Source organism: Gymnoscopelus microlampas (genome assembly GCF_963454915.1).
Source record: "Gymnoscopelus microlampas genome assembly, chromosome: 11".
Classification (NCBI taxonomy): Eukaryota; Metazoa; Chordata; class Actinopteri; order Myctophiformes; family Myctophidae; genus Gymnoscopelus; species Gymnoscopelus microlampas.
The window spans coordinates 997,180-1,022,898 of NC_139948.1; the positions used below are offsets into that span (position 1 = coordinate 997,180).

Consider the following 25,719-nt stretch of genomic DNA (forward strand, 5'->3'; position numbering starts at 1 on the left):
TCTGTCTGTCTGTCTGTCTGTCTGTCTGTCTATCTATCTATCTATCCATCTATCTATCCATATATCCACCTATCTATCTATCCACCTACCTATCTATCTATCCACCTATCCACCTATCTATCTATCTATCTATCTATCTATCTATCTATCTATCTATCTATCTATCTATCTATCTATCTATCTATCCATCCATCCATCCATCCATCCATCCATCCATCCATCCATCCATCCATCCATCCATCCATCCATCCATCCATCCATCCATCCATCCATCCATCCATCCACCCACCTATCCACCTATCCACCTATCTATCTATCTATCTATCTATCTATCTATCTATCTATCTATCTATCCATCCTATCTAAACCATCTAAACCGATCAACGGCGTCCATTTTGTGCGTCTGTCTACAAACTAAGTGCCTTTGATCCTAACCACCTCTGATGTGTGCGCGAATGGGCCATCAAGTTTGTCTGATCTCCCAGTGGGGAGCTAACGGCCGCTGTTGATTCATTGACTGAAGCCATCCACACCTATTTAATTGTTCAAATCATGATGTCATCTCAATCACCTCAATCAATCATGACTGAATGGCAGCTTGCTCTCCTGTCCCACCCAGCTGCTGGGGACTATTTGTGGGGAATTAGGAGAGAAGGAGAGCTGTGAATTTTGCCTATACTGTGCACCCAGGCAGGGATGTGCAGCATGCGCTAAATAGGCCCATGGTTTATTCTGGTATAGGTGGAAAGATTCATTCATGAAGGATTCCAAATCCTCATCACTTCTGTGAAAGATCAAATCCCTGGTTGAGTGCACATTGAGGATCACCCCCGCCCCCCCTTTTAAATCATTAATAATACATTCTTAATTTATAACTAATAATGAATTGCTTGAGCTGTATATTTTATAAGAACCGTTTTGCACACAGGGGCTGGACTTTACGCACCGTCTTTACACACGTTGGATTTACTTGCATGCAACATAAGTGATTACCTATCTATCTATCCATATCTATCTTATCTATATCTATCTATATCTGTCAAGCTCTTTGCCAAAAATAGCCGATCTACAAGCTCACAACGCTAAGAAGACCCCCAAGAATGTTAGCCTACAGTGAGCTATATATGTAGCCTACAGTACACGTTTTATTATGTTAGAACATGCACTTAAGTGCGCAATTACGCACGTGTAAAATTCCGCTGTTACGCTAGTTGTTCCATTCAGAGGAGGGCGGGGGCACCTTCATGTCAGGAACCCCACAAATTATATGTATTTGGCCGTGGACCCCAGAGAGGAGAGAGGGAGAGAGAGAGAGAAAGACAGGGAGAGAGAGAGAGAAAGCGCATGGAATGCTGTGTTCTGCAGACAATTATAGCCTACATCACATTTTGGGGGTCCTTGGCATGACAAGGACCCACACACGCTGGTTGGGTCCCCCCAGTTTTTTCCACACCTGTCAGCTGGTACAATTACCTAACATCGTTGCTTATCTGCGCGTCATTACGCACGCGGTCATATTTAATACACAATAGTAACTCCTCTAATAGTGACCCAGGCTTGTATTTGTTTCAGCTGTAGTAGTGGGTACCGGGCTTTTATTGAAAGGAGGCATGTATAAGAGAGAGGCCTATATTTCTATTTTTCAAACCGATCAGAATGAATAAATCAACATTTGTGTCAGTTTGAACCCAGTAAAATGTACTGGGTTCATTTATTGAAATCAAGTACTGTGTGAAATAAACAGTGCATTTACAGGTTTTCGCGGCTTGTTTTCATAGACCTGGTTGCTGATTTGTCTCGCAGAATCTGGCAACACTGCTAGGCTCCACATTGGAGCTTGACAGACAGACAGACAGACAGACAGACACGCCTTTTTTTGTTTACTTTTTCTTATTTTTATTTTCTGAAACCGCTTCATTGGCGGTGCTAAGGTGGAGCTTAACAAGACCCCCCAATAATGTTAGCCTACAGTGGGCTATATATGTACAGTAGACATTGTGTATTGTTATATTACGTGCATAATAAATACATCAGCAGAGATGAGAATTACGTATCTTCCCGTCCGACACAGACAGACAGACAGACAGACAGATCGATCTAGCCAATCTACAAGCTCCATCGCCTCGCAGCGTGAGGCGTTGTGAGCTTGTAGATCGGCTATTTTTGGCAAAGAGCTATCAGTGGAGGGAAAAAAATATACAATATAGAGGGGGTCCCTGCTTCATCTCTCCATCGACATTTAGAAGCCCCCACCTCTAAAAAATACTCCCTTCTATGCTATTCATGAACAGCTCGTTGTATTTTTGCAGAGAGAGAGAGAGAGAGAGAGAGAGAGAGAGGCAGCTGCGCATAATTGACAGTGGTATAAAGTAACTAGTAGCCCACATGTACTCAAGTACTGTACCTCAGTACAATTTAGATGTATTTCTTACTTTACTGGAGTATTTCCAATTTTCAGAGAGAGAGAGAGAGAGAGAGAGAGAGAGAGAGAGAGAGAGAATGCTTTTGCTTTCTTCCTTTTTTGAGTTGCCCCGCTTAGTCCGCACCCACGTTAATTGCGTTTGAAATCATGACCCGTCCGCCCGCTTATTGGTGCACCCCCTTCAGAACAGTGGACCCCGGCCGTCGGAACTCCGGCCCGTAGGACCACTGGACCCCGGTCCGGTCGTCGGAACATCGACCCGTCGGACCACCAAACCGTCGGAACATCGACCCGTCGGAATTATGGGTGGACCCCGAGGTTTACTACAGGCTGAGTGGGGCATGAATAACATATTCACTGATCACTATATATGCTCATTAGATCCTGTGAAAGACTAGATTTTATATTTCATTAAGATTAAGATTTGTATGGCTACATTTGATGTAAAAACGATGGTGTTGCTGTTGTTTTTAGTCATCTCCTTAATTGGCAACTTAGCTTCCCCTGTAACTAGGGCAGGGGTCTTCAACAGGGGGTCCTCAGAGTTACTACAGGGGGGCTACATGTTTGTGTGTTAGGAACTTTTTTTTTTACATTAACCACTTGAATCGTAGAATTCCTTTTCTGAGGGGAACATTAGCCAAAAATAGCCTATCTACAAGCTCACGTTTTGAGCTTGTAGATCGGCTATTTTTGGCAAAGAGGTTTGGTGTAGAGGGAAAAATAGCAGATCAAGTACACATGGTTTGAAGTATTGATGGTTTAAGTGGTTAACTGTCTGAAAATACACATTAACATGAATCCAACACTGATGATAGTGCTGTCAAGTCCATGAAGGTATCTATGAAATCTATGAAAAGGTATAATCTGCATCACAATTGCATACAATAGTGTGGGTCCCTGCTTCATCTCTCTCCACACGTTTGATATTCAGGACAGTTCTTAATGTTTTCTGTTGATCTAGGAAGCTGCTAGCTTTGCCTATATTCTCATTTATTTATTTAATATTTGACAGAGCATGATAGGAGACTCATCAATTAATTATTGTCAACAAGGCATTTGTAAGGACCCCAAATGTATTTTTCCCCCTTGTTTTAAATAGTCTGTGTTCTTAACAACAACAACACAGCGTTGTTAGTGTGTCATATTCAATCATGATCTAAGATGTATAAATGTGAAATTATATAGATCTACAAGCTTGTAGGTGCTGTACAGTAGGTGCTATTTTTTTATGTTTTAAGAAAACTAATATAAATATAATCTAATAATAAGTGACATATTGTGAGCTTGTAGATCTGCCATTTTTTAATTATAATAATATGCATATCAAACTGGGGGTCCTTGAAATTAAAAGTTTTGAGAACCACTGTGATAGGGGATAGGCCTACTGTGTGTTCATATTTAAGACAGTTATTTATGCAAATATTCCAAAACTTTCACTTTATATTTATTTTTAAATAGCCGATCTACAAGCTTGTAGATTGGCTTGTAATCAGCCGATTCGTGTTTTTACACCGGCTATTCAGCCCTTTTTTGATATTTTCTGTATTCACATGCAAGTAAGACATGGTCACATGGTGGTGTCACAAAGCAAGTTCAAGCACTGGTAGTTAGTACTTCTAGCGTCTGCTGGATCCAGGGTGCAACTCCCTGCAGTGCTGTATACCCTGCTGAGTGTCTCTCTCCTTTGTCCTGTTGTATGATTACATGAAATGTTATTAATGAGTTAATGAGTTAAAAGTAAATTCCGTGCCTCAAAAAAGAAGTTTGAGAGCGTTTTAAAACCGGAAGTAAGAAGTGAAGACAACAATGGCTGCCGTTCGTCTTTTGTCGGCTGCACCTGCCTAGGAAATGTGTGCACGGCCCGGGGCCCAGACAGCACTAGCCCCCAACCACAAATTGGTGTGAAGATGACATACAGGAAGACGTTTTTTACCGATCTGCAGTAAATGAAGGATGTAGCTAGTCTGTGAGATTACACTGTTTTCACAGTTGGAGGAAGAATGAGAGTGAATCTTAAGATTGCTGCCAAGATTTATACTTTGTAATGTGTGGATTACTTCATCAAAGGAAACGATTACTGAACATAAAGAGAAATGTCAGAACAAAGATCCAGTTTCCTTCACATTGGAGACATCGTCTCTCTTTACACGGAGGGCGCCGTTAATGGCTTCATCAGTACTTTGGGGTATGTTCCTCGTCCTGTCTTTACCACTTTCAACCTGCCCGCTATTGTGGGAGAAATATTTACAAAATGTATTGTGATTTTCCAAAATATTGCAGTGTGACGTGTTGTGACTGTATTTGCAACTTTGGCTTTTTGTCATAGAATGAAGTACACAGGGCTCAAGTGGTTCAGTGCTAACTGGGAAGTTTATTTGGATTAAACGTTCTGGTATGCACGCTCACATTAACACCTTACCTTATGACAGACCAAAATGTTCACTGTCATTTCATAACTGAGTGACGTAAGTGACACGCACGGCGAGTAGAATAAAAATGTACATTTGTGACTTATGCTGCTTGAAACGCCACACTCCAAAGCTCACACATTTACTCAAACTACACAGTAATATGAACCTGATCAGTGTTAATGAGAGTTGACAATAGCGCACACAGGTTTGCTGTGTGAAGAATCTCATCAGTCTAATCGAAGCTTAAATCCTCCTGTTTTAATGTGGTGGTGTTACTAAGAATGGTGTTAATTATTCATTCTTTTGTCAATTAGTTTTTGAGTTCCATACATACACAGTAGTTATAACAGTTGCAAACAAGCAGTATGCAACACACACACACACACACACACACACACACACACACACACACACACACACACACACACACACACACACACACACACACACACACACACACACACACACACACATACACACACACACTTGCAGTTGCGAGTCATTGATGTGGCCTGGGCTTACAAGCAATGAAAAAAATATATTTTTAAAAATATTTTTTTTGCTCCCGTGTCAGGATTATTACGGTAATTTCCGGGTCGCGCGGCCCAATTGTTAGTTACGTTAATGTTTGGCCGGGATGCTTTACAGCAGTGGCGTAATTAACATAGGGTTGCTGGGTTAAAACAGTGAAACCCCCCACCCCCCCGTTGGGGGATAGGAAATAAAAAAATACATGAACCACTTGAACCTTAGCATCCCTTTTCTGAGGGGAACTGATGCTCACAACGCCTCGCAGCGTGAAGCGCTGTGTGCTTGTAGATGGGCTATTTTCTGCTAAATGGTTTGGTGTAGGTGGAAAAAAAAGGGGAGCAAGTACAGAGTGAAAGGTCAAGTTTACTAATTGACGGTTTAAGTTGTTAAATATCTGAAAATACACATGAACATGAATCCAACATACACGGATGATAGCGTTGTCAAACAAGTCTATGAAGTCTATTAATCTGTAACATAATTTCCTACAATATGTAGTGGGGGGTCCCTGCTTCATCTCTCTCTCAGCTAAGGGGTCCGTCACCTGAAAAAAAAAGAAAACGTTGAAGACCCCTGTTCTTTCCACTCAGCTATGACCGCCCCACATGGTGCATATGGCTGCGGCATAATGGAGACCACATCCTGTGGTCAACCCTAGACGTTTAGTGGAAAGTACCTCTTGTGAGGACACAAACATTTCTTAGAAACAGAAAGAAGAAAAAATGGTGTACTAGAACGATCTAGGCCTATTCCACTAAAACAGTGTTTCCTATTAAATTAAACAATGCCGTAACGTTACCATCTTAATCAATGTCCAGTATAGAGAACGTATACCGACTAGACGCTGTAAGAAGTCACACAGTGCAGAGGATTGAAGGGGCAAATCTTGCTCTGTATTAAACTATAGAGTTTGACAGCCACAAACCGCAGAGAAGAGGAAGCAAATGCTCCAACATCTACGCTGATGCTATCTGAGTTTCTAATAGCACCTTGAAACCACAGAACCAGTATCAGTCTCTGCAAATGAATTAACTTAGTATTAGTGATGCGTATGTGACAAGGGTGAAATGAGGGGTTCTTAAAACTTTTGTAATTTGTTTTTATTGGTGCTTAATGTGTATAATTGCCTCATTTAACCCCACCATCTTATTATTTTTGTACCAATTATTATTACGCACTGTATTGTTTATAATTGTTTTCCCCATGATCCCCTGGTCACATGTATTGAGAGACATTGAGTGGCAGAGCGGCAGTCACGCGGTCACGCCCAAGGCCACGGTCATGGCCAATGTCCCCAGACAGACTGTCACCACGGACAAATGAAAGAAGAGGGAGGTGTGGTTTGGCAGGTACAAAAGCGGAGGCGGGACCGTTTGAAAGGGAGAACAGAGCACCCAAGTGACAGAGGCGTCAGTGAGGAGAAGGACAGCAGAGGGGAAGGTTGTGCCGAGACACGGAGTAGAGGAGTGCATAGATGAAGTAGACATACCAGCCACCTAGGAGTTTGGAAGCCGAGGTGTGCCTACATTCAAAGGAGAAACCAAGAGGAGAAAGCGATCGAACCGAAGGGGAGGAAGAGGCGAGTGAGACCAGACCATATGAGAGACGAGTGAGACCAGACCATATAAGGAGCGCTGAGACTGGAAAGTGGCGATAACGTTGCATACGCAACCAACTCAGCGCCAGGTGTAAAAACCTGGCTGGCGAGTGAGTATTCGAACAAGCAACGTTGAATCCCTGTATAACCACTGCCTGAGACAACGCAAATGTATCGTGTAAATGCACAGTGAACTGGTCTAGATCTCTATAATTGCAGGCGGAGAGAAAGAAGAGAGAAGACGAAGACGACTGGCCTCAAACCCTTTCCCATCTTACCCCCATATATGGACATGCAGCATTACCCCTGAACAAACCGTGTTGAGTATCTTGAAGCACTTTATTGGCACAGCACTTTACTTGAAAAGTATTTGTTGCACAGAAACCCCCCATGCTAAGGAACCCTTGTGATTAAGCCCCGCGTAATTTGCACAACTTTATAATTTATTTTATAGTTGGTGTGTAGATTAATTGTGTTTTGTATGTTTATATAGGTTTTATTAGTATAGTGTTTATTTGATTGTTTTTAAGGCACAGAAGCCAATGTATTAGGGACCCAATAAATATGACTTACCTTTTTTGATACACTGTATTCGTGTCCAGTTTCTTAAAGGGATATTCTCATGCCAGTGTTGTATTCTCAAAACCAAAAGTATTGAAACTTACCAGTTAACCTCGAACCTGTGAAAGCCTGAAGAAGAAGTTAAAGTGTATTCAAAGGGGACTTCCCTCTATAACAAAAGTGGCGTAGTCGACAAACAATTAGTTCAGATAGGACTCACAGTAATTACGCACCCAGCACTTTATTGTGCATTTATATTTTATTGTTGTGAGTTTTATTCTGGATTATTTATTAAAGGAGAAGAGTGCAATAGTACAAACAAATTGCAAGTCAAATGTGATACAATTTCGGCCCTGTTCACATATTTGGCGTTGGCGGCAGGACTGGTTGAGAACAAACACATGAGAATACCCTTAAGAGAAACTGTACTGTTTTGTTGTTTTTGTTGCTTTTTGTTTTTTGCTTTACGGATTCAGAATGATGATGATGGCGGTGTATCCCGGTGCCCCATGGTTACCCACCTTTGGTGGAACAGAAGGCGAGAGTAAATATAGGGAATGGAAAGACCAGATTAGAGGATTATTAAGTACCCAGGAACTACCAGAAATCAGGAAAGTTGCTATTATAATTAAAACGCTAACCAACGAAGCTAAACGGCAGATTAGTGTGGTTGAGGAGGGCGAACGCGACACAGTGGCAAAAGTTTTTAAATACTTAGATGCTTTATATAAAGAAACTGTCTCTGTCGCAGAAATGCGCTCACTATTCTATCGGTGCGCACAGCGCGCAGGAGAGAATGTACAAACTTACACCCTGAGACTTAGAGAGCTGTTTTGTGGGCTGCGGCAGCACGACCCAAGCACCGCTCCCTCCGAAGCCATTCTTCGTGATCAGTTTGTTATGGGTTTAGCTGAGGGCCCCCTGGGCCAAGCCTTAAAAATATATGCTCGACGACACCCAGATGAAGATTTTGCTGCTTTACGCGAAGAAGCCTACCTGTTAGCTGCTGAACATGGAACTACTGAAATAACGTGCCACGCTGTTAATCCTATTTCTGTCCCCTACCCTTCTCAGGACCCTGCTTGGAGAGAAAAATTAAAACAGGAAATCATGGACGACGTAAAAACTCAAATGCAAGGATTCACGCAGGAACTCATGAAGGAAATCAGACCGCTCCTCCGCACTGGCACCAATGACGCACGAGCGCGCACTCCACCGCCACCTGAGCGACGGTATACGGCCTCTCAGCGCTACGAATGGGATGAAGGAGGTAGGCCGATATGTAGCCAGTGTAGACAGGCGGGTCATATAGCGAGATTCTGTAGATCCGACCGAAGTCAGTTAAACTAGTACGCCCTGTCGCCGAGGTCCGGGGGGCAGAGGTGCAACGTTCACAAAAAAAGTTAAGGGCCAATGAAGTGTTTGTGGGGGAATGTCCGACAATTGGGATAACAATGGGGGGAGTCCAAATGAGGGGTTTATTAGATACGGGGTCTCAAGTCACATTGATGCAGCAGAGTTTGTTTAACGAAAAGTTCTCGCAAGATAAAATGGAAAATGGGCCTCTGGTGTTTAGCCTACGGGCAGCAAACGGCCTTGATCTACCCTATTCTGGCTATGCCATATTCGATTTAGAATTAGAAGGACTGAAAATACCGGGAAGAGGAATCGTAATTGTAAAAGATGAACATTGTATTGAGCCGCTGATCATTGGGATGAACGTAGTCCACGCAGTGTGGCATGCATTATTTAAACTCTCTGGGAGGTCTGTGTTTCCATGCCAACAGGAGAGGACACCATGGAAAAAAGCATTCGCCGCCTGTAGGAGAGTGGAGGCAGTGACCCACGAAGACGGAGCATTGGGCTATGTGTGGCCTGTCGGCCGACGGAGAATCCGAGTCCCCGCCCGCAGTGAGTTAGTAGTATGGGGCCGTGCCTGGAAAGGTCCAAATGGAGCCGAATACGAGGCCCTGATGGAGGCCATGCCGGAAGGAACTGATCTGGGAGTGGCCCGAGCGTTGGTCACCGTGCGTAATGGCCGAGTCCCCGTGCGCATCTGCAACCCCCACGCGTATAGCGTGACCGTGGGCAGACATCAAAAGTTAGGGAAGCTATATCCAGTGGAGGAGGCCGACGTCCGTGGACGACGAGACCTGAACCTGTCCCTAGGAACCGACGGAGCCGTGGAAGTGTCCCTGGTGAGCATCGAAGACGAGGGACCCGTGAAGACCTTACCTGAGGAGATGGAGGCGTTGACCCGGCGAGATGACCTACCTGACCAGCAGAGAGAAGAGCTGCATGCGATGATGTGTAAATGGAAGAAGGTGTTTGCAGTCCATAATGAAGATTTTGGGCAGACGGACGTGGTGCAACACCAAATACCAACTGGAGACGCGGCACCCATCCGCGAGAGGCACCGACCGCTGCCGCCCTCCATGTATAGAGAAATGAAGACCTTATTGAGTGACATGCTGGACAAGGGAGTGATAAAAGAGAGTTGCAGTCCCTGGGCAGCGCCCATTGTCCTGGTGAAGAAGAAAGATGGCAGCTGGCGTTTCTGTGTCGACTACCGTAAACTGAATGCCGTGACGCACAAAGATGCCTTCCCTTTACCTCGGATTGAAGAGACTTTAACAAGCCTGACCAAGGCTCAGTGGTTCTCCACACTCGACCTGGCCAGCGGTTATTGGCAGGTGGGTATGGACCCTCGGGATCGAGAAAAGACAGCGTTTACCACCCCTTTAGGACTGTTCGAGTTCCAACGTATGCCGTTCGGTTTATGTAACGCCCCCGCGACCTTCCAAAGATTAATGCAGCGATGCTTGAGTGGCCAGGTGACAGAGTCATTATTAGTGTACCTCGATGACATTATTGTATATTCACCTGACTTTTCCTCTCACATGCAGCACCTTGACCAGGTTTTCGAGCGGCTGTGGAGACACGGATTGAAACTGCGCCTCGATAAATGCAAGCTTCTCCAACCGGAGGTAAAGTTCTTGGGCCACGTTGTAGACAAAGAGGGAGTGCGCCCGGACCCTGAAAAGTTGGCTGCGGTAAGAGACTGGAACCCACCCTCGACTGTCCGCGAGGTCCGCGCTTTTCTAGGTCTGGCTGGTTATTATCGCCGCTTCGTGTCCTCATTTGCTGCCATAGCTAGGCCGTTAAATAGTTTGTTGATCGGAGTCCCGAATGATGTGAAGTCCCATCAGTGTAAAATAGAGTGGTCCCCTGAATGCCAAAACTCGTTTGATGCTCTTAAAACTGCCCTTACGCAGGCTCCAATACTGGCTTATGCAGATTATGACCGACCGTTTGTAGTGTATACTGATGCGAGTGGCCGCGGGCTCGGCGCCGTTCTGGCACAGGTCCAAGATGGCCAGGAGCGAGTAATCGCCTACGCCAGCCGAAGTCTACACCCTACCGAACAAAATGATGCAAATTATAGCTCCTTTAAATTAGAACTCTTGGCACTTAAATGGGCAGTGACCGAAAAATTTAAAGATTACTTAACTGGCGCTCATTTTACGATTTATACAGATAACAATCCTGTTGCGCATCTTCAAACAGCTCGACTAGGCGCGGTGGAACAGCGCTGGGCAGCCCAGCTAGCATCATTCACCTATGATATAAAGTACCGACCTGGAAAAAGCAATGCGAACGCAGATGCCCTGTCTAGGTTCCCTGTTCAACCTGTAGGAGTGGCCGTAGTGGAGTTGGCACCGGTGGAGAGAGAGGACGGGTGGGCTGGAGCTGAGTGGCGGGGAACACAGGATCGAGATCCGGACATCCAGATGGTGAAGAGTTGCGTAGAGCGGAGGAAACTGCCTACCCTTATGGAGAAGAGGAGTTGGTCACGGGAAGCCAGGCAAATGTTACGACAGTGGGACCGGTTGCGCATCAGAGACAATGTGTTGTATAGGCAAGTGATTGATCAGCATACACAAGAATGTTACTTACAGCTTGTTTGTCCAGGGGCGCGACGAGAGGAGGTGTGGAAAGGACTCCATGAGGCCTCGGCACACGCCGGAGTGGACCGGACTTTGGCGCAGCTTCGGCGCCGGTTCTACTGGCCGGGCATGGAGGGGGCGGTGCGACAGTTCCAGCGAGGTTGTGTTGCCTGCAGCCTACTGAAAGACAGGATAGAGCCCAGGGCCCCCTTACAGCCATTCGAAGTATCGTATCCTATGGAGGTAGTGGCTATTGATTTTCTCACATTAGGTAGGCCGAATGACGCATGGCAGAATATTCTTGTAGCAACCGATTTATTCACCAGGTACAGTTGGGCTATTCCAACGCGTGACCAAACTGCGCCCACGACTGTCCGTGCGCTTTGGACACATATTATTCAGCCATTCGGTTGCCCGGCTCGTTTCCATTCGGACCGAGGCCCGAATTTTGAATCCGAATTAATGCAGCAATTGTGTCATACATACGGTATTACTAAGAGTCGCACCACCCCTTACCACCCAGCTGGTAATGGGGGGGTGGAGAGGTTTAATCAAACACTGTTAAACATGTTGCGCTCTCTAGATACTGATCGCCAAGGCAGATGGAATGAACACTTACCTGAGTTAGTACACGCTTATAACAATACTGAACATGGTGCGACAGGTTATGCGCCTGCGTACTTAATGTTTGGTCGCCACCTGAGGCGTCCGGTAGATGTAGCATTAGGAGTACCGTTGTCACAAAATCGAATGGGAGTGGGAGATTGGGTGCAAGATCACCAGAAACGAATGGCCACAGCGTATAGGACAGCCGAGAAAAAAATGGTGCATATAGCAGGACAGCGTAAACAGGTCTATGACCGCCGAGCCGGTATGCCACCATTGTTACCTGGAGAGAGGGTGTGGGTACGAAACCGGAACCGACAGGGACAAGGAAAACTGGGCCCATGGTGGGACCCAGAACCTTTTGTGGTATTGGAGAGGGTGGGGGATGCGGGCCTAGTATACAGGATCCGACCTGAAAAAGGAGGGCGAGATAGAACGATCCATAGGAATGCATTAAAAGTGTGTATAGCCCCCAGGTCACCGATGGAGAGCCCCGAACCTGCCCCAGTAGCCGAACCGGTGGGACCAATATGGCCGCCTTATGTAGGGTTTTTCCCCGGTCCTAGGGAACCTGAAGGTCCGCGGCGCTCTGGAAGAGCGAACCAAGGACAGCCACCTGAGAGGTACGGGCATGACGTTTAGAACCAGTTGCCAGGGACTGCCAACGAAAAAGTAGGGGGGAATGTGACAAGGGTGAAATGAGGGGTTCTTAAAACTTTTGTAATTTGTTTTTATTGGTGCTTAATGTGTATAATTGCCTCATTTAACCCCACCATCTTATTATTTTTGTACCAATTATTATTACGCACTGTATTGTTTATAATTGTTTTCCCCATGATCCCCTGGTCACATGTATTGAGAGACATTGAGTGGCAGAGCGGCAGTCACGCGGTCACGCCCAAGGCCACGGTCATGGCCAATGTCCCCAGACAGACTGTCACCACGGACAAATGAAAGAAGAGGGAGGTGTGGTTTGGCAGGTACAAAAGCGGAGGCGGGACCGTTTGAAAGGGAGAACAGAGCACCCAAGTGACAGAGGCGTCAGTGAGGAGAAGGACAGCAGAGGGGAAGGTTGTGCCGAGACACGGAGTAGAGGAGTGCATAGATGAAGTAGACATACCAGCCACCTAGGAGTTTGGAAGCCGAGGTGTGCCTACATTCAAAGGAGAAACCAAGAGGAGAAAGCGATCGAACCGAAGGGGAGGAAGAGGCGAGTGAGACCAGACCATATGAGAGACGAGTGAGACCAGACCATATAAGGAGCGCTGAGACTGGAAAGTGGCGATAACGTTGCATACGCAACCAACTCAGCGCCAGGTGTAAAAACCTGGCTGGCGAGTGAGTATTCGAACAAGCAACGTTGAATCCCTGTATAACCACTGCCTGAGACAACGCAAATGTATCGTGTAAATGCACAGTGAACTGGTCTAGATCTCTATAATTGCAGGCGGAGAGAAAGAAGAGAGAAGACGAAGACGACTGGCCTCAAACCCTTTCCCATCTTACCCCCATATATGGACATGCAGCATTACCCCTGAACAAACCGTGTTGAGTATCTTGAAGCACTTTATTGGCACAGCACTTTACTTGAAAAGTATTTGTTGCACAGAAACCCCCCATGCTAAGGAACCCTTGTGATTAAGCCCCGCGTAATTTGCACAACTTTATAATTTATTTTATAGTTGGTGTGTAGATTAATTGTGTTTTGTATGTTTATATAGGTTTTATTAGTATAGTGTTTATTTGATTGTTTTTAAGGCACAGAAGCCAATGTATTAGGGACCCAATAAATATGACTTACCTTTTTTGATACACTGTATTCGTGTCCAGTTTCTTAAAGGGATATTCTCATGCCAGTGTTGTATTCTCAAAACCAAAAGTATTGAAACTTACCAGTTAACCTCGAACCTGTGAAAGCCTGAAGAAGAAGTTAAAGTGTATTCAAAGGGGACTTCCCTCTATAACAAAAGTGGCGTAGTCGACAAACAATTAGTTCAGATAGGACTCACAGTAATTACGCACCCAGCACTTTATTGTGCATTTATATTTTATTGTTGTGAGTTTTATTCTGGATTATTTATTAAAGGAGAAGAGTGCAATAGTACAAACAAATTGCAAGTCAAATGTGATACAATTTCGGCCCTGTTCACACGTAGACCACAAGGGCATAGCACACAGGTTTTCAAAGTGTGTGCATGTGTGCGTGCGTGTGTGCGTGTGTGTGTGTGTGTGTGTGTGTGTGTGTGTGTGTGTGTGTGTGTGTGTGTGTGTGTGTGTGTGTGTGTGTGTGTGTGTGTGTGTGTGTGTGCGTGCGTGCGTGCGTGCGTGCGTGCGTGCGTACGTGGGGGTGGGCCGGGGGCTGTTTGCGAGTTGCGAGTGGGGGGCTGTTCAGAGAGTGGAGAGGACCTGAGTTTGAATCCAACTCCTGTCATACCACATGTCTCCCCTCTCCCTCTACACTCTCCTGTATAAAATAAGTCCTGAACATGTGACTCTTCTCTCTGTAGGCTCCTTGATGACCGGTGCGTGGTGCAGTCTGGCGCCGGGGATCTGGCCAACCCACCCAAAAAGTTCAGAGGTGAGAGGAATAATGCATAGTTGAGAGGAATTAAGCATAGTTTATACATTTATATATTACGTTTTTTTTTTAACCCATTAAAACCGGGTAAGTATCTGTCATTTTAGATTTTAGCGTTGGCTATTCAAAGAAGCTGCAAGCTTGTATCTGCTATTTTTTTACATTTTTTAAAAATCTTGAAATTGTTATTATTTAGATTTTTTTTAAATATAAATCTTCTCTTCTGGGGGTCCCTGGCACAAAATATTTTCAAATGGGGGATCTGCGGCGAAATACATATCATTTTTGGTGTCCTTGGCACGAAAAGGTTTGAGAACTGATTTAGAAGGCATTTTATAGAATCGGCCTCAGGTCATGGGTTAATCTGGTTAACTGGCACACACACACACACACACACACACACACACACACACGCACACGCACACGCACACGCACACGCACACGCACACGCACACACACACGCACACACACACACACACACACTGTGTGTGCGTGTGTGTGTGTGTGTGTGTGTGTGTGTGTGTGTGTGTGTGTGTGTGTGTGTGTGTGTGTGTGTGTGTGTGTGTGTGTGTGTGCAGGGCCGCATTAAGACCCCTCAGGGCCGTGGAACACCACAAAATCAAAGGCCCCCCCAGTGGCGTAATTTCACGCACATGCACGCGCGCAACCTGCACAACCCGCACAACCTTTTTCGGGTCTAATTCGGGTCTAATTCTGTCTAATTCGGTTCTATTTGACCAATATAAATCAACATTTTTTCTTTAAATACACAAAAATTAAATACACAATTCTCACCGGAACACAAGTTCCACTAAGTTCCGCGGTTAATGCGGCCCTGTGTGTGTGTGTGTGTGTGTGTGTGTGTGTGTGTGTGTGTGTGTGTGTGTGTGTGTGTGTGTGTGTGTGTGTGTGTGTGTGTGTGTGTGTGTGTCTGTCTGCAGCTAATCTCCCTACCTCCCTACCTATAAGTGCTGATCAACGTCATATTTCATGTGCACAACTCAATCTGTGAACATTTCTCATCGGTCACAAACCACTATCACGATCTCAGACACACCGTCTGTCCAGACTATCCGCCAGACTGTCCATCTGGTAAGGTTGCATCTTTATTGCATCCTAGTTGACCAACATTGTTCTTGTGAAGTTATTTTATTGTAATTGGTGAACCTTATAATGACACTCGGTAAGCAGAGTTACACAGTAAAATCCTTGGTGGGAATTTATCTCTGTGAGGGTACAATTTTAACCAAATGGACCCGTATTGATGAACAATATAACAATGTTCGCTATGAGTATAGTTACAAGCTCTACTTTTAAGCGTTACTTGTAAGAGTTATAAGCTCACAACGCGTCGCACTGCGACACGTTGTGAGCTTATTGATCGGCTATTTTCAGCAAAAGCTTTCCCCACAATACGGAGGCTGGGGTTTAAGTGGTTAACTTTTTTCCCCCTTTTTTTTTCTTCTCCCAATTCATCATATTGCCAATTCCCCCCATGGTCTACCCATGGTAGACAAACATGTGTATTTACCAGTCTGCGTCTTTTCAGAGGGGTTTCACCAGGAGGACATAATACATGCAGAGGAACATGCTATTCTACTCAGTTCAGCTTCCCACTGAACAGGCACTCCTGTAGAAGCTGCTAGTGCAGCGACAGAGATCACCCTCCCTGCCCGGCCAAGCTGGATGCACCCAGAGGATTCAAATCCCTAGTATATCACAAGTTAAATTTAGTTTAAAAATGGATACATTAGAGAGTGAGGAACAGGGTTGTATGTATGTATACAAATTTTGGCCATCAGAGCCACTGCCTGATGACCAAAAGCTTAAAGGTTCTATAAGGATAAGGATAATTCCTTTTAACAGGTCGTTCATGAAAGTCCTTGCGGTCTTGTTTCCAATGAGAACCTGTGAGCAATTAGGGGTTAAGAGTCTTGCTCAGGGACAAATTTCATTTCATCGACACATATGCTGACCTGGCCTGGAATCGAACCTGGGGCAACCAGGACCTCTGGCTCCCTAGGCGGGCTCACTAACCATTCAGCTATGGCCGCCCCTATGACATTCATTTTCACTTTTTTTATTTTTTAAGTTTTTTGGGGGGTTTTATGACCTCAATTACACCCAAAAAATCTGAACTTTGAACATTCAGTGGATTTTCTGTGGTCTGGGGTTTTCTGAATAATTAGGCTGAAAAGTAATCTTGGCCCTTGGGCAGTGAAGTCAAGTCACAGGCCATTAATCCCACCCACTCTCCTCCTCGCCCCTCCCCTGCCCTATCCTTTCCTTTGGGGGATAGGGCAAACAGCGACACCCACAGGCAAAGATTTCTTTTTTCATTGCAGTTGAAAAGGCTTTAGAAATGTGAACACCTGCCATGAATCACTGGAGTGGATTTTTTTGTTAAAACTTGTTATACACGTATGACAAAGACTTTTATTGTGCGGTAAAACTGAATGTCATGAAACCTTTAATATCTCCACCGGCCAAGGGGGCAGTCCCCTTTAGGCTAGTGGATAAGATGCTGTCTGTAAAGGTTGACCAAACGGCCAAGGCTCCAAAAAATGAACAAGTTCAGAGTTGTTTCCAATGAGAACCTGTGAGCAATTAGGGGTTAAGAGTCTTGCTCAGGGACAAATTTAATTTCATCGACGCATATGCTGGGATGGCCTGGAATCGAACCTGGGGCAACCAGGGCCTCTGGTTCCCTAGGCGTGCTCACTAACCACCCAGCTATGGCCGCCCCATGATAGGCTAATAGGCTGCAACACTACCTATAGTGCTATAGCTTTGTCCAGGCTGATGTTGTCTGTTGAAGATCATAAACTCTTGCCTTCTGTCATGAACCAAGCCAACACTAAGATCACTCGTTCACAAACCATTTACCAATAGAGAAATTGTATGTCTCCTCGCTACCGAAAACAGTGAAAGCAGCCGATCTACAAGCTCAGAAACACGTTGCTATCTGAAAAGTTTTGAGATTGTAGATGGGCTATTTTCAGAATGAAGTATGTCATACATTGAGAAATCGTACTCTCAAATAAGCATTTCAGGTTATCTTTACCATTTGCACATGTATTCATTGATACAGTCATGTTGTTTGCAATTCAACTTAAATTAAGTCTGCATCAAGTGAGGCTTGAACTGGCGACCTTGAGATTGTGAGGCACTCATTTAAGGGAGACGCCATTGGACCAACAGACAAAGAACTATGAAAAAGGAGATTACACAGATGATACAGTTTCACGCAAATAGCTGAAAAATCCTGGGTTTAAGTGTTTTTCAAACTGCTCAAAATTGCGGACAATCTACGGGCGGAGCTTACTGGTCAAAGCGATAGATGTGTTCCTCATGAGTCAAGGCACATGTGTAAGCAAGTTTCACGACTTTCGGCCAAACGAGGCATGACTTATGCCTGTTTAAAGTCTGCCTTTTCAAAAAATTGCTATAGCGCCCTCTTTTGGCCAATTGGAGTAAGATTGGTTTCAGTGATATTTGGAATGACCCTGTACATTTCTGCAAAGTTTCAAAGAAATGTGAGTCTGCATGTATGTTTTAGGCACAGATGAATAATTTTCATAAAACTGTAATAGTTAAAATCTATCTCCTCCTGGGATTTTTGAGCAATCTGCACGAAACGTTTAACACTTGAACTTTGGACCTCTGCCTACAAAAATTTCCAACGGATTTTCCATAAGTGAAAAAATGCAGAAGTTATGAGCCAATGGCTGTTTTTCATATAATTCAAAATGGTGGGCGATCTAAAGGTCAGAGGTCAAAAGTCAGACCACGAAAGTTGTCGGGCATGAAGAGACGCATGTGTGTATCGAAGTTTCATGGTTGTAGGTCAAACAGGGCATGAGTTGTACCTGTTCAAAGTTGGCACTTTCAATTGAGTGCTATAGCGCCACCCTTTGACGAATGAGTGTGAGAATTATTTCTTGGTAGTTTTTCATGAGCATCTACCATATGGCCGAGTTTCGTAAAAAGCGTATGCACGGTTAAGCCAGAACTGGCAAAAACAAGTATTTTCCAAACTGCTCAAAATTGCGGAAAATCTAAGGGCGGAGCTTAATGGTCAAATCGATACGTGTGTTCCTCATGAGTCAAGGCACATGTGTAAGCAAGTTTCACGACTTTCGGCCAAACGAGGCATGACTTATGCCTGTTTAAAGTCTGCCTTTTCAAAAAATTGCTATAGCGCCCCCTTTTGGCCAATTGGAGTAAGATTGGTTTAAGTGATATTTGGAATGACCCTGTACATTTCTGCAAAGTTTCAAAGAAATGTGAGTCTGCATGTATGTTTTAGGCACAGATGAATAATTTTCATAAAACTGTAATAGTTAAAATCTATCTCCTCCTGGGATTTTTGAGCAATCTGCACGAAACGTTTCACACTTGAACTTTGGACCTCTGCCTACAAAAATTTCCAATGGATTTTCCATAAGTGAAAAAATGCAGAAGTTAGGAGCCAATGACTGTTTTTCATATAATTCAAAATGGTGGGAGATCTAAAGGTCAGAGGTCAAAAGTCAGAGGGTGAAAGTTGTTCAGCATGAGGAGACGCATATGTGTATCCAAGTTTCATGGCTGTAGGTCAAACAGGGCATGAGTTGTACCTGTTCAAAGTTGGCATTTTCAATTGAGTGCTATAGCGCCACCTTTTGACGAAAGATTGTGAGAATTATTTTTTGATCGTTTTTCATGACCATCTACCATATGGCCGAGTTTCGTAAAAAGCGACTGCACGGTTCAGCCAGAACTGCGAAAAGTGGCAGAAGAAGAAGAGACAGAATACTGCCAATAACAATACGGTTCCAGAGCAGAGCTCTGGCCCCGTAAAAATAAGGCTTGGAAAAAATTGACTTGCCAATATTGCAGCTGTACGGAAAGCTTGGACTATCGTCTTTGTATCTGCCAAGTTTTTGTTTCATAAAAATCCACCATAGACATGTTATGATGTCAGATATTAACAATAGCATATAAGAGTTTTGTGTGTGTGTGTGTGTGTGTGTGTGTGTGTGTGTGTGTGTGTGTGTGTGTGTGTGTGTGTGTGTGTGTGTGTGTGTGTGTGTGTGTGTGTGTGTGTGTGTGTGTGTGTGTGGGTGGGTGGGTGTGTGTGTGTGTGTGTGTGTGTGTGTGTGTGTGTGGCACGGGCTGCCCCATAACAGGCTTTCCACGTGAGAGACCCGGGTTTGAATCTTGGGCGTTACATACTGTATATCCAGCTTCACCACTTCAATGTGAATAAACAAACCTAATGTGTGTCTTATCTGTCCAGACTGCCTCTTCAAGGTGTGTCCCAAGAATACGTACTCAGCCCAGAAGCAGTTCTGGAAAGCAAAACAGAGCAAACTGGGAAATAACAGCAGACACGAGGAGCTGTTCAAGAAGTTACAGGTAGAATATGTCTCATAGCTGATAACATTACACCACCTTCTGATGCATTTTTCAATTCATACCAATGCCTCTCTATGTTTTAATGTATTACCCAGCATGCAGCAGAACTGGAGCAGAAGCAGAATGAGTCAGAGAACAAGAAACTTCTGGGAGAGGTTGTCAAATACAGTAACGTCATCCAGGTACAACCATAGCCTTGGATCAAGACTATCATAGATGTAGGCTATTTTATCGATTTTGACATTTGCATAATGTCAGACTCGATACACTACATCTATGATAGTCTTGATCAAAGGCTAGTACAACCGCAGCTCACGGTTGATGTTAGCTTTTGTTGCATCCAGAGCAATGTTCATGTTTTCATATGTTCACTTGTAGTGCTGTAGCCTACTTCAGTGCCTGAGGTGGACGTACGACTTGCATACTAACACAAGGGTTCCCATTTGTTTTTATTTATTTATGGAAATGATTAGATTGTTTAGGAAACAGTGTACTAACACATACAGCAACAATACACATGAGTGTTTCTGTTTCAGCTCCAGCACATAAAGAGTAACAAGTATCTGACTGTCAACAAGCGTCTCCCTGCCTTGCTGGAGAAGAATGCGATGCGGGTGTTTCTGGACCAGGATCGGAATGAAGACTCCTGGTTCTACATTCAGCCATTCTGGAAGCTACGTACTGAAGGAGATAACGTAAGTATATATTTTGAAAAGCATCCTTTTGCAGTGCATATATTGCCATCTACATAGGCGAATTTTTGCCTCTGCCACAAGGGTGGGGTGGGGGGGGGGGGGGGGGGCGCAAAGAAAATATATGAACATATATGTTTTTATATATGCAACATATATGTTTATCATATATGTGACATATACGAAATTGGCCGCCTGCATATATGTCTCTATGTGGACATAGAAGAGACATATATTTCCTATATATCCACATGCACATATATGAACCTGAATATGGCAAATATGTGGTATATATTCTGCATAAATACTTGCCATATATTGGCAAAAAAAGAAGAAAAAAAATCGGCCGGGCACCCCTAAAAATCGCCTATGACCATCTACCTGACATTCAAATAAGGGACACCCGGCCGGGCGTCCCTTATTTGTCTTGGAAATAAGACCGGCCAAAAGATAAAATCTCACTGTATACACTGTATGTATAGTTTTTGTATATCATATCAACCACTTGAATCCCATTATACATATTCCAAGGAAAACATTAGCCACAAATAGCAGATTTACAAACTTGTAGATCTACATCCGACCAAGCTTGCTCGGTCGACTTTCGACGCTTCCCTACGACTTCCGACCCGGCGCAACAGTGTACCCACCGCCCATTCAACAGCTGATTTTTGGCAACAGACATTTTCAACACTTACTGCCACCGAGTTGGTGCCGTGGAGACGGAGAGCTACCTTTCTACATACTCCTTGCATGGTTATCCTCCGATTTTCTGGCTTTGAAGAGTCTTGCTTTTTCAGCTCACACCATGTCTGAGCCTGTGTCTCCTCTCAGAATATAACTGTTTGGATTTCACTGCTTTCTACTACAGGTGGTGGTTGGAGACAAGGTGGTCCTGATGCCAGCAAGCGCAGGGCAGCCTCTTCATGCCAGTGACAGTGAGCTTGTTGCTAACCCTGGCTGCAAGGAGGTGGGGTTTCCTAGCTCATTAATGCCCTTTATCTTTTGTTGAATTAATAGGCCCTATTCACAGCAGCCATATTATGAAGACATTCACAGGTGTTACCAATGATACTAATGAAGGCTCTGTTCCATTCTGGTCAAACAGAGTCAGGGTGCTGATATTGTGTATGTTGGCTCACTGGAAACCTTCCAAATGGCCCCTTACAGGTGTGTAACTCTGAGAGTTCCATTTGTACACGAGTTATGAGGGGTCGTGGAAACCACTGTGCTACACTAAATGGAACAGAGCCTTCATTAGTATCATTGGTAACACCTGGGAAGGAAGTGATAATATGGCTGCTGTGAATAGAGCCTATTGGGAAGAACATACAGTGCAATAACACTGCATGACTTAAATGCTTGTGGTCACAAACATGTTGTATCAACCACCTGTAGGTCAATGCTGTCAACTGCAACACCAACTGGAAGGTCGCCTTATTCATGAAGTATAGTGACTATAGAGAAGATGTGCTCAAGGGGGTAAGTGGACATATGAGTGTTTATAAAGATATAAAAAAAAAAGCTTTATTGTCCCATTAACTTTAACATGAAATGGAAATGTGCCTTTGGCACACATGGCATCCAGTATACACACAATAAAAACACAACTTATACATAAAATACACAAATGCAATGCAATACAATATAAAATACATTCCTTTAACACAGCAACAGTAATCATGGGCTGATTGGGTGGAAGGGTTATTTTAAAATGTTCTTATTTAAAATATCCACTGCAGCAGATGGCACAAACACATTCCCTTCTTTGTATTGCAGTGTGTGTTTTGAGAAAAGTTCTGTGCGTGTTGTTGCATATTTTAGCATGCACCGGTCGGTCTATATGACAGTGTTTCTCAACCTTTTCAGGCTGTGACCCCCAAAAAGAATCTTTGAAATGGGGACCCCCCACCCTGACAAGCACTTGGAATTGTAGGAGTTGAGGCATTACATTTAGTTTGCCTCGGTACCACAGATAAATACGTGAGATCACAATGCGAGGCGTTGTGATCTTGTTGATCAGCTATTTTCTAATATTTTGCCTCTTTCTTATATTATTTGACAATTTGGCCAATGTGACCAGTTTTATAGTGTAGTTTGTTGATTACTTTTGATGCATTAATGGACGTTTTCATTTCTTTCTTCTTAATTTTGTTTAGGTGTTAAAAAGGTCTTAAAAGTCCTTAAATTGACTCTTTACTGTCATCTGGGGACCCCCAAAAAATCATGTGGGGGTCCCGACCCACACGTTGAGAACCACTGCAGTATGACATGAATGCGTGTGCTCTTGCCAGGGAGATGTGGTGAGGTTGTTTCATGCCGAACAGGAGAAGTTCCTGACCTGTGATGACTACAGGAAACAGCAGCATGTGTTCCTCAGGACCACCCTGCGGCCGTCTGCTATGGATGCTACCAGCAGCAAAGCACTCTGGGAGATCGAGGTACGTATGTTACCTGCAACCTAGCCTGGGATCAATACCTTTTCGGGTTTGTGATCCGGTCGGGAGCGGAAGTAACCCTACGTCATCGGGCGTGTCATCCGCGTCATCAGGTGGCCGGAACCGCAAATCCGGAAAGACTTCCCCAAAATAAGACACCCCAAAATAACTCTGTGTGCGATCAAGGGCATTGTCATTTTAAGGCCTACCAAATAAAATCCTTGATGCGGCGTAGTTTAGCTTATTTTTGGGGCGGTGTAGCCGCCCCCTATAAGTGAGTTTTGGACACCGACCAAAAAATGTGTGTACCCCCTAACCCTTCCGTTGTTAATGCAAATCGATACTTTTTTCATATCAGCCAATCACATTACAGCTAGTGTCATCACCACTAACTGTAATGTGATTGGCTGACTTTGCAAATTCAGGACTGTGATTGGCTAGCGAAACACATGACACATGTTATTGCGTTATTGGGTTCTGAAGGGCATGTGGACAAATATTTGATTAGAATGTATTGAGTTTCTAATAAAAAATGTTGTGTACCCCAGGTTGTGCATGATGACCCCTGTAGAGGAGGAGCTGGCCAGTGGAACAGTGTGTTTCGCTTTAAACACCAAGCTACAGGGAGCTACCTGGCTGCTGAGGTATTCGTTAGGCTTTAAACACCTAGCTACAGGGAGCTACCTGGCTGCTGAGGTATTCGTTAGGCTTTAAACACCTAGCTACAGGGAGCTACCTGGCTGCTGAGGTATTCGTTAGGCTTTAAACACCTAGCTACAGGGAGCTACCTGGCTGCTGAGGTATTCGTTAGGCTCAGGGGCGGCCTTAATGATCTGGGGGCCCGTTTCAAGAGCTAATATGGGAAACATAGCAAAGGCCGCCACTGGTTAGGCTTTAAACACCTAGCTACAGGGAGCTACCTGGCTGCTGAGGTATTCATTATACTTTAAACACCTAGTAGCTACAGGGAGCTACCTGGCTGCTGAGGTATTCATTATACTTTAAACACCTACTAGCTACTGGGAGCTACCTGGCTGCTGAGGTATTCATTATACTTTAAACACCTAGTAGCTACTGGGAGCTACCTGGCTGCTGAGGTATTCATTATACTTTAAACACCTAGTAGCTACTGGGAGCTACCTGGCTGCTGAGGTATATTCATTATACTTTAAACACCTAGTAGCTACAGGGAGCTACCTGGCTGCTGAGGTATTCGTTAGGCTTTAAACACCTAGGTACGTATGGAAATTATAGATATGCCTACTATAGGAAAGGGATTTCGTGTCTACGATAAGGTGAATACTACTTAATATTTTGTAGCAATCAAAGAGCAGAACGGCACTTAATTGTCCTGTTAGGCCAGCCCTGAATTCAAATATGATAGGGTGGAATCTAAAGAAGAGAAGAGCCAGTGTAATAAAGACTTCTATTTACATTTTTAAATCTACCGTATATTGGTTTGGTTCTCGACTCTTACTCTGAGCTTTCTCTCTCTGTTCTTCCCTCTTAGGCTAGAATAAAAAAAATTGATATCCCTACAGGGGGTAGGACCAAACACAACATTGTTTTCCCTCATCTCTAAGGCATACATGAAATGGATTGTTGGATACAAATATTTTACTGCAAAAGTACTGAAATTATTATATAAAGTTATACACCACAAACAAAAAAAAAAGCCTGGCCGTCTGGGGTTTGAGGCATAAAAACTCATGTAGATTCACAATGGAAGCTCAGGACATCCCTCTACATTCTAGAAAAGACTAAATGTCAATATCTGAATGTAAATAGGAGATACAGTCATTTGAACACATACCTACAATAGGCGGAAATGTAAATCTATGTAGAATGTTCTCTTTACTTTGTAGTGATTCTGACGTAATTGTCATAACAAGACATATGTCTTGTTGGAAAGGTGTGGTTCTACTGAATCCAGCAATATCAAGTGTGTAATAGTAGCTTTAATACTCATGGAGTTATGTCACTAAACATATATGTTGTCCCAAATGGGGAAGACATGAAACAGTCCTAATGAAATCTACAATATCACACAGATTCGTTTTATTTTCAATTCACTTATCAAGGCTGGAGAAATATTAACAAATTCACTTGAGTGGAAGTCCCAACAATGTATGACACGTCCCAAAGTTGAGAAATTGTTAAAATATTTATAAAATATATGCAACTTCAACAATAGTGCAGAGAGTAATGCAGGCCTACAGTAGAACTACTAACAATTATTTAGCAAACCTCGCTGAGGGAAATCAAGCTCCACCCATTTGATGGTCAAAGTTATCCTCATAACAGCAAGTCATTCAATTCTGTAGAATGTATATCATTTAAAAATGTTTGATTACAGGTTATATTAGTATTTGGCTCCACCTGCTCTATCTGCATCGTACTGCCCACATGGGCTTCTTCATAAACTGACAGGTAAATCATTGCAAATATTTTGGAATGTGAAAACATGAGAAGGACCTTGCCAAATCAAGTAGCTAGCTGGAGAGTGGCCTAGCTTAAAGTTAATTTAGTTAAC

General features: G+C 43.9%; 1 protein-coding gene across 1 annotated transcript in view; it reads left to right on the forward strand.

The window, feature by feature from the left end:
- Window positions 1–4,390: 4,390 nt before the first annotated feature.
- Window positions 4,391–25,719, forward strand: part of LOC311055770 (inositol 1,4,5-trisphosphate-gated calcium channel ITPR2-like) — a 110,739-nt gene continuing 89,410 nt past the window's right edge. The window contains exons 1-9 of the mRNA XM_084072036.1: window positions 4,391–4,610; window positions 14,586–14,656; window positions 19,938–20,056; window positions 20,152–20,238; window positions 20,593–20,751; window positions 21,620–21,718; window positions 22,147–22,230; window positions 23,043–23,189; window positions 23,735–23,830. Coding sequence (XP_083928162.1) covers window positions 4,519–4,610; window positions 14,586–14,656; window positions 19,938–20,056; window positions 20,152–20,238; window positions 20,593–20,751; window positions 21,620–21,718; window positions 22,147–22,230; window positions 23,043–23,189; window positions 23,735–23,830 — 954 coding nt within the window. The 5' untranslated portion in view covers window positions 4,391–4,518. The remainder of the gene's footprint in view (window positions 4,611–14,585; window positions 14,657–19,937; window positions 20,057–20,151; window positions 20,239–20,592; window positions 20,752–21,619; window positions 21,719–22,146; window positions 22,231–23,042; window positions 23,190–23,734; window positions 23,831–25,719) is intronic.